The sequence below is a fragment of the Lycium barbarum genome, chromosome 12 (genome assembly GCF_019175385.1).
Source record: "Lycium barbarum isolate Lr01 chromosome 12, ASM1917538v2, whole genome shotgun sequence".
Taxonomy (NCBI): Eukaryota; Viridiplantae; Streptophyta; class Magnoliopsida; order Solanales; family Solanaceae; genus Lycium; species Lycium barbarum.
The window spans coordinates 77,345,549-77,355,887 of NC_083348.1; the positions used below are offsets into that span (position 1 = coordinate 77,345,549).

Genomic DNA, 10,339 nt, shown 5'->3' on the forward strand with positions numbered 1-10,339 from the left:
GGAATTTTATATGAGGGTAATTGGTATCGGGCTTTAGGAAGGTACAACTATCGTAGCAGTCGCGTACACCACTTGCTCGGCACAAATTAAATTAGCATACAGTAGGGGTTGCAAAATCGATTTATTTTGGTTTATCAATATCGGATTATTAGGTTAACAGTTTGCGAACGGTTTTGTAAAAAAAATTATTGGGTTATCGGTTCGATTTTCAATTTTAAGGATTTAGTGAATGGTTAAACGGATAACCAAATAAGCTTATATTAAAGTTATCTTTTTATCCCCGATTATATATTAGTGCCTTTAAACGTTAATTTTTAAATACAAATCTATTTCTGAATTACTTACCGCAGGCATGCTTATTATTTCAAGTCTCAGTTTTCATACAAAACTAGGGCTTGCAATGCCCATATGTCTCTACCTCTCTCCCGCACTTCTCAAATGAACAAATGGGGTTGCCTTTTTATGAAATGTGAACTGGCCTTGTTTTGTTTTTGAAAGATTGCTACAATGCATTTTATAAAAAAAAAATTGTAATTTGTGTAGACTTTATGCATGAAGGCAGTATATAAATGAACATATGAAAATAAGAGAAAGCAAAATAAAACTAGCGTTGCATTTTTTTGTTGGTTAAACCGAAAACCGAACCGTAAGGAGCAAAAATCGATAAACCAAAAACCGATTACGAATATCTTATCGGTTTGGTTTTATTTAGCATATTTACAAATCAAAAACCGATAAACCGAACAGCTAATTCACAAAATCAAATCGAACCGACCGATAAGGACCCTATCCTACAGACTACAGTATCACCATTCGGAGACGTGTGAGCCCTAAAAATAAATTGCAAAAAAGAAGAAAAAAAGTCCTAAAAAGAAACAGAGACAAAAAGTTAATGAGTTATTACTCTATTGTTTTCAAGATTTTGACTTATTTAGTCCTTAATATTTTTAGTTTAGACAACTCGATTTGGATAATATCATTTTTTTATGGTTTGCAACTTTGACTTTTAGATGTTGAAGAAAATGCCATTGAATTGATCGAAATAACTATGATGTTGCAATTGTAATAACTAAAATGAAAGGCGGTGCAGTAATAATGAATTTTGCTTATTTTCAATTTAAACAATTTCATCCAAACTAATAATTGTTTATCTATTTATATATAATAGGAGAAGCAAAAGCATGATAAAATGACAAGTGTCATTATGAGAAAAATCCTATTTTAAAATAAAAATAAAAAGACAATAAAGGAATGAAAAGAAAAGACAAAAAGAGAAAAAAAAAATTATGAAAAACTAACTAGCACGTCCACATTCTATTTCCCAGGAACTAACGCACAAACACACACAAGCACGGTTTAAACTTTTAAAATTCAATAAAAACACGTTTTTTGGCTCCACCATTCAATACTTATTTTCAATACATCCACCATTCAAGTTTCTTTTCATAAGGTAAACATTCAAATTTCCTCAGTTTTCTATAGAGTTAATGGCAGGACATATATTACCTTTAATAAAATATTCATATATATTTTAAAGGTACATGTGCTTTAATTTGCAGAAAACCATCTCTACTAGGAAAATATGTATCACTCAGAAAAGAAAAAAAAATGTAAAATTCCCCTTTGTTTCATGTTTTGAATTGGTTTTCATTATGTGTTTGGTGACATTTACTATTAACTCCCTCTTTTTCAATTTATATGATACATTTTCTTTTTAAGTCTGTTCTAAAAAAAAATATTTTTATATTTAAAAATAATTTTACTTTAAACTTTCTGTTTTATCCTTAATTAGATGATTTATAGGTACATATAAATATTTATATTTATAACTTACATTAGATCAATAAATTTTAAAAAATGGTTGTTGTTTTAAATTTTTATGCCTGAGCAATATGCTTAACAAAAATTAGGAGGGAGGAGTACACAGCGAAACATGAAATGGATGATTACTTGCAAAAGTGCTATTCCAGAATCCCATTTTTTTCGTCATGCTATTACTTGCAAAAGTGCTATTCAAGATAATTTCCAATTTCTTTTAAAAAACAAAATCTCTCCAGATGAATATAGATCTAGGATAATAACTGATACCGTTGTATTCAAAATTTTGGATTAGAATTGACTTGAAAGATTCTATGAAAAAATATTTTATTTATCCAATAATCTCAAAATTTAAAATTCAAATTAGAACAACAGAAAAAAGAGACAGCCAATATTAATATTTATATTTTACTTAATAAGATTAATATTTTTGTTTTTACTGGTAGATTGTCACGAAAGGAATTTAAACTGCAGTATCATGTAATTAATAATATAATTAATCATGTAATTTATAGCCTGTTTGGCCAAGCTTCTAAAAATTGCTTATTTTAAAATAAAAAAAAATTCAAAAGTACTTTTGGCTAAAAGCAGTTTGTGTTTGGCCAATTAATTTAAAAAGTACTTTTGAGCAGCAATTAGTGTTTGGCCAAGCTTTTAAAAAGTGTTTCTATGTGTATTTTTCTCAAAAGTACTTTTGGACAAAAGCTATTTTTTTTTAGCTTCTGAAAAACTGCTTCTGCTACTCCCCAAAAGCTTGGCCAAACACCTCACTTTTTTTTAAAATAAGCACTTATTGAAAAAATAAGTATTTTTGGGGGAAAAATAAGCTTAGCCAAACAGGCTATTATTCTGCTTGTCTTTATTTTTTTTTCTCTTTGCAATACTTATTTATAAAGTGTAGCGAGATTACAATATTATACGTGCGTCGCCTGCGTACTATTGAGAATGTCGAGTACTCCTTACACAGTAGCAAGAGATGGATCATATTTTAAAGATCAAATTCTAGATTTTGATTATAAAATAATGTAAAAGTAGAATCTAGGAAATCATCTTTTTTTCCTGGAAGCATAGATATCATAGTATTATTTCGAGCTAACTAACAGTAAATACACATTTCTTTGATAATAATCTTGAAAAGAAGAAAGTGATAAAGAATAAGTTTTAAAGAAATAGTCTTAGCCAAATTGCACAAAATGGCATTAAGATTAGGATAGAGTACCAGATAAATGACAAGTAGACTACTTATGCATTTGTATACGCAACTGAACAAATATAAAGCCAAAAAAAAAAACACATAAAGCATAATCAATCTTTAAAATCTATATTATAGAAGGAGAGCTGTGGACAAGAATATTAAATAAAGTGACAAGTTATTAAAAATTTAAATACCAAATTTTGAATAATATTAATCGGTACTATATTTATAATTGAGTAATTTTTTAAATTAAGTGTGGTTATTTGTTAATCTGAATTGAAAGATATTTTTTTAATAGAGTATGATTATTTTTTGAATTTCAATCACAAATATTCAAATAGATCTTAGCTGAGGATCCAACACATTTTCAGAATAGAGATTAGCAAACCAAAAACATGTTATTTATGGGTAAGAAAGGTTTTTTGTTTCATAAAAATAAAACTCTATTTTCTGGAATAATGAGAAATTTTTTTGAACAATATTTATTTTGTCTACAACATAATAGTTTTCATAAACACATGTAATTCAACACAACTGTTACTCAATCTTTTTGTTTTGAGAATGAAAAAGATAGGAAAAGAATCTGTTCCAGCAAAGAAAAAAATAATATTTATTATAATAAAATATCAAGAACTTTATATTCAATATTACATTTAGAAAAAAGTATGATATCATAGAACCTTTTTTACCAAATATATTGAAATAAAAACAGAGAAGACATCCGTAATTTTATAAAAGCAATATTACCTAATATCCTCAAGTATGTCAAATTAAATTTGATATGATTTTAATATTTTTGGACGTGTCCGCGCATCGCGCGAGTTACAATACTAGTATATTAGTAATAAAATCAACTCCAGTATTTAAAGTGTGTTTCAGTAAGGAAGAGTGGAAGTCATTCTTTTTTAACTATCTTAACTTTTAGTTGAACAATACTTGCTACAACTAACAACTAAATGTTATTATCATTTAAGATTCAATTTTTTTTTATCAAAGCACTCTCCAAATTGCTGTTGGTATTAATTATTACTAAATGTACATTTCTGGAGAAAAAAACCTGGCCTCAATCAAATGCCGGAAAACATTTTCAACGAAAAATGACTTCCTTCTTATAGAACACATTAAGATCTCATCTTATTTTGCTAGCCCTAGGGTAAAGCATATACACTATTTTTGTTATGTTGATCATACGCTACAAGTTTCATAACTAAAATTTGTTATTCACTCAAGAGCTTCTTTTTTTCTCTGTCAAGCCGTAGCATGCTTTAACTATTTATACATCATCTCTGAAAATATCACATGCCAGCACAAATTAGTAGGGAGAACACCAACATATAAGTTTAACATAATCCAACGCTCCGATGAGATGAACCTGAGACCTCCAGGTTTTATAACATGGCAAAAACTATTGGAATTGGTAAATAAGTTTGTCATTCTATATACTCGATACATATTTTCGTTTTTTTCCCCTCAAATGATGAGGTCAACCTCAACCTGGACCCGGTTGCTGGCAGATACCCTCGACTCTAGAGCATTTCTTCATTTCCATGTTAGCTATTAAAGACAAGTTAGTTACAGCAAATATTTGGGACCAATGGCCAATGCTTCACATGATTATACATAACATAAATAGTATTTGAGGTGAATTACGATAAACGAATGGATGTTTTGTCATCCAGTTCACGGTCACCAGTCAATACCCAAATCTCTTGAGATGAAGAGTTTGTCAATGTACGTGATGACTGTATCACACGCGGCAACGTAATTTTGCATCTGCGTTCTTGCCGAGTCTTCTGAAATTAAGAGAGAAAAACAACAAACTCATCAGAAAAAAATGAAAAGAAACAACCACTGGAACAGATAGGCTGACCTAGTGGACTAGGCAATAGATAGGATGTGAGCCCCAGACAAGGATGGTCATGAACTATATATTAGTGTACCTAGAGATTCTGGCCAACAGAAAGGTAACAATCATCCAGGTTGAGATAGAATGAAATGAACTATTGAGATGAGAAGAGCTTGTCTGCATACAAGTACAATCACTATAAGACGCACAATTTGTTCCCTGGACCAAATAGTGCAAGTTCGGTTCTTCTTCTTTTTTCCTTATTAAAGAAGTGCAAATTCAGTTCTGACTCCCTTAGCCAAAAATTAGGAAGCTAAGCCCAAATAAGAACATAAAGAACAAGCAGGATATAAAATTCAGAGTTGCGTCATGAGGTGCTTCCCAAAGGTGATAGGAGAGGCATACTAAAAAAACTGATATTTGGAGTTTCGTGCCATAGTATAGGAGGAAGCTCCTACAATCAGGATGATGTCCTAGAATTTCAGTCCATAATCCATTTTTTAGCCCAAATCAAATTGTGTCATTAAGAATCTAAACAAATTACTCAATTGATTGGATAAGTCAAATGAAGTTCACTTCAGAACAAAAAAGTTTAGTGTATCAGAACAATGCATTAGCCTTAAAAGTTATATTTCAGGGTGCGGGAGTTTTCAATTGAGTCAGAGATATAGGAAATAAGCTGAACTGCACACTCACCATCTTCATTAAGCTTGATCAGCAGCTGTTGCCGGGTGGGAAGGGCATACATTCCCGCAGACACAGCTTTCCTGATTGCCCATCCATGATATGGAGCAAGCACTTGTGTATATGCTTTTGATGCTGGATCCTTCAGGGAAGTCGCCCTGCCAAAAGACAGTCACCAAATTTGAACATCAAATATAGATGTTAAAGCTAAGAACAAGATACCAGCTAGAAGACGTCTGATAAGACCAATAACTGATAAGATACAAATACTACAAATCTCCTAGTTCTACAATAACATTTCACAATATTTTGCTACTTCCGTGCACCTAAAAAGAATGAACAGCAAACTAAGAGTTTGAGATTTATCCATCTCAGGGGCGGAGCTATCCTTGCCCGAGGGGTGTCAAGCGACACCCCTTCGCCGGAAACTGACATTGTATAGGTACGTGAAATTTGGTTATATAGGTATATACCAGTGTTGACACCCCTTGACACAGGTTGAAGGCTCAGCGCAGCGGTTAAGGGGTTGCAAAAAATTCCTAAGGTCGCGTGTTCGAACCTGGGTCGCGACATATCTATATTTTTTTTACACCCCTTAATATGAATCCTGGCTCCGCCACTGGCCCATCTCTTGCCAATTGCGCCACCAGAAGGGCAGGTTCATGAGAATATCACCACCGTGTCAAACAACAATTAACTTGCAGATTTGAAAAGAACTCCATAATATTTTATGACTTCTATGCACCTTAAGATCAATGGTGAATAAAATTTTGAATTTTAGTATCTGCAATTAATTATGAACATCAATCTATGTTAACGATTTCCCAACCACAAGGTAGATTCATGTGAATATCCATCATGTTAAGTAAAAAAATGTTATTTATCACTCAAAGAAAAGGTGACACACGCATCAACTGCTCTTAGACCATCCTTCATAATCATAAAATCTGCAAATATGCTTATTTCGAGGAGTAGTCATGTTTCAAAGTGCTAGCACGGCGTTAAACAAGTTTCTTTGGCAGGAAAACTAGGTATTAGTAAGTTCCATTAACAAGTTTTATGATACTCTGGACTAGTATTCCACCGTGATCTTTTAGCCCTCCATGCTTCCAGAACCATTACCCAACCAAGCTAAGCAAACTGGTCAAACAACCAGTAATCCAGGTACACAGTAGTACCAAAGTAGATGATGCCTCACCCTCTTATTGTAAGGTTTCTATTTTGGGTATACTTCTTGTATATGGGCACAGTGGCGGAGCCAGGATTTTCACTAAGGGGGTCCAAAATATAAAGAATTAAGTAAACACGCGAAGAAGCTGAGGGGATTCAACATCTACTATATGTATCTAAAAAATAGTATTAACCTTTTATACATAATTTTCCACCGAACCCCACCTGGCTCCGCCCCTGTACGGGCACATTTTTTGCCATTTCTTTGGTGAAACTGATTGGCTTATCAAAAGAAAAATGACCCTCGACCTCTTGCACCCTGAATTATACAAGCTGTCAAATGTAATGCACTTTACAGCTTCCACAATCCAATTAAATACTCCCTGTTTTCTATAGAAACCTCTATTTATTACTAAGATGACTTTAACCATTATGTCTATTGAAAATAACATTAGATGTCCAAACAATTTCAAGTAGAGATGGAATGGGTTGACTACATTATTCATTAAGCGATATATCATACTCTACAAACATTGATTAGAGACTAAGGATATTTTGTACAGCATGGAACACAGAATATTTCCATGTTTTGGTCTAGGACACCCAAAAAAGATCAAGTGAGGTAATGCACAAGAGCATGAGTTGGGTCATGTCTAAAACTCTTGTGGAACAAATACCCAGATGTGTCGGCTCTCAAATTTTCACCCTCATTATGGGACAGAGGTACCAACCATCTGGACATAAACAAGACACCTTATTTTGTATTTTGTAATATCCAAACCTTTCTTTTTAACTCATTATTTTTAGGGGCCAAAGTAGCGCCAAACACAGAAATTTCCCCATCTAAACACATATAGGACAAAATGTCTTCTGATTTCACTTCTGCCAACTCATTATCCAATGGCCGAAGCTTACTTTTCTGAAGTTATAGAGAAGAAGCCAAATTCCAGAAAGCCATAATGTAACAGCCCGAGACACACATACACTCATTGTTAAGTCCAAAAAGGCATTGCAAGTGTTGATTTCAACTCTTACTCTTGTAGTCGATGACCTTTCCCTTCCTTTCTAATGTGGGACTCTAGACGACCTGTGGGTTAGCCTCCAACAGCTCGCTAGTGAGAAACTTGTCAAACCCTTTGTTCCTGTCCTCTTTGCGCAACATCTCCATCAAGGAATATGTTAGTGATGTTCGAAAACCACTATATTTATGGCATATCTTTTCTGTATCTTTTCTTTAGTTACAAATAATTTTATATTATTTTTTTCAGTTTAGGCTATGGAGAAAAAAAGAAATAATCTTATATCTGACACAACAATCTCCTCTTCTTTTTTTGTCCTCCTGATTTCAAAAGCTTATGTGTATAGCTCTATACTCCTTGGGAAATAAATGAAACTACCAAAAACTTTTAATTCTTTATTGGATTAGTTAATATTGGAACTTGTGGAGCTCTCACAATGATATACTACTTACATTCTACTTATTTCTTGGGTCCTCCTTCCTTTTCATGACAAAAACATCAAAAGTTATAACTTTTTCTTCACTTTGTTACAACTGATCTGAGACCATACTTTCATGCTATTGGTACTCTTTGATTCGGTTCTGGTTAACTTCGACTTCCATGAGTATGAAAGCCTGAAGTACAGGGTAAAGCTTACTACATCGGGCAGTAATGTCGACAAAAAGATAGAGACACTGAAGTTGCAGGAACTTGCAACTGAATGATCAAATCCATTACATGTGTGTAAAGGTCAGTGTTATTAAAATCCATCGCTACAAAGCAATGCAGGAGGGATTATCCCATGAAGCAATGAGCTTCACAGAAATGTACGCTTCAAACAATGACGCGCAACGCTATCCTAAAGAGGAGTTAATTATACGAATCTCTCTTATGAGGAGTTGGATCTATATCAGCATTTCCGCGCCCCACTTTTGGGATCACACTGGGTATGTTGTTGTTGATTTATATCAGCATTACTGTAAAATGGATGCAACAAATTGGTTATATTAATTGTAACTTGATTATTATAGCACTAAATTCATATATGTTTATCATTTTAAATCTTCTGCAACTTGTACTCTTCAGTCTTCAGTCCCGCTTTTCGCCTCAAGTACCATGGAGTTTTCTTGCATTTTTGCTTTTACACACTGGTAGAGATAAAGTTGTGTATCTAACTGATTTCAGAGTTCTACATATCAGAACAGTTCGTAACAGTAATGTTAATAATAGAGGAAAAAGATAATAGGCATACTCTGTGGCTATAATCTGCTCGAATAAAACCTTAACCATATCCAGCCCTCGCTTAACTCTTAACAAGGTCCTTGTATGACTACCGGCCCTTCTCACACAGTTTGCTTGAACATCTTGCTCCATCATCGTGTGCAACGTTGTAATAGACTTTGATGCCTGTGCTAGATCATCCACCTGTAGTCACCATTAACAATTGTTTAGTTACTCAATCAATCATATTTTTGCATATACCTACACACATATATTCAAATGCAAGATACGCTACCAAAAGAATGCATGATCAAAGTAAAACTTGCTATCACTGGATGCCAAAGGCCCACGCTTTTTGCTGCAAGCAAAATCCACAATCGGAAAAGCATTGCATAGAAGAGGATCAACATACTACTGTATGGTTACCCAAAAATATAGCCAAGATTCCCAACAAAAGGCACATGAAACAAGTCACCAAATTAATACTAAATTTTATAAGATCACTACATTCGGGATAAGTTAAATTTTATAATAACTTAATTCAAATATATCAAACATGAACTCTAAAAAACAACACAAAATGTAGGATCCACTTTAATCTTCGAAAAGTGGAAAATGACTAACATTATGGTACAACTGGAATAACATTAGTCCTTCCCATAATATCTGTCCCTTATCACTTTTATCCAAAAAAAAAAAAAAAAAAACAAATTTGAATACTGAACAGCAACACAAAATGTAGGATCCACTTTAATCTTGGAAAAGTGGAAAATGACGAAGATTACGGTAGAAATGGAGTAAGAGCAATATTTAAGCAGCTTCCGTACAATTACTGCACAGTCAATGTGATCAGAAGCGAATTGGAATGGGAAATAATTAAACCTTAGCAACGTAATCGATCTCGGCAAACTTGAAGGCGAAGCCTAGGCATCGAAAGAGAGGGGAAACCAAAGTGCAAGCGCGACAGAAAGGGGCAACTTCCAGATGAGCAGATTCATTTAGGGTTTCAGAATTTAAAGTGTTGGCTAGCTCTTTAAAGGCTTCCGCCATTTTCCTAAGGGGCTTTTCCTCGTTCGCCATTGATGCTTTTCACCGTCCGGCCCCAAATCTATTAGTATTACTACTTATGTATTTTGCGTCAAGACGTGGGAACGAATTAGATCCTGTTTGGACAAGCAACAAAATCTCTTGGTGGAATAATAAAGTATCGCTAGAAAAAATATGAATTTTAACATAATTTTAAAGGCTTCCATAATAAATTATTCAATTGATTCTCTGTATAAATTGTTTTAACTGTGAAACTAGCCATGATACTTGTCCCTTTTTTCGTTATTTAACACTCGAAAGCCCTTTTTAAAATATTAGTCAAACACACTCTACTTATCGGTTAGCGAAAAAAAATAACTA

At 33.3% G+C, this 10,339-nt stretch overlaps 1 protein-coding gene across 2 annotated transcripts; it reads right to left on the reverse strand.

Moving 5' to 3' along the window:
- Positions 1 to 4,375: 4,375 nt before the first annotated feature.
- LOC132622825 (accelerated cell death 11) lies at positions 4,376 to 10,139 on the reverse strand. Of its 2 annotated transcripts, XM_060337495.1 has the most exons (5): positions 10,067 to 10,109; positions 9,815 to 10,033; positions 8,964 to 9,136; positions 5,556 to 5,701; positions 4,376 to 4,806 (listed from the first exon to the last, which is right to left on the reverse strand). In XM_060337495.1, exons 2-5 carry the CDS (start codon positions 10,010 to 10,012, stop codon positions 4,700 to 4,702), a joined length of 624 nt encoding a protein of 207 aa, XP_060193478.1. In that variant the 5' UTR covers positions 10,013 to 10,033; positions 10,067 to 10,109; the 3' UTR covers positions 4,376 to 4,699. The 2 variants fall into 2 exon arrangements, with proteins under 2 accessions (XP_060193478.1, XP_060193479.1); XM_060337496.1 differs by having other exon boundaries at positions 4,376 to 4,803; positions 9,815 to 10,139.
- Positions 10,140 to 10,339: the final 200 nt, after the last annotated feature.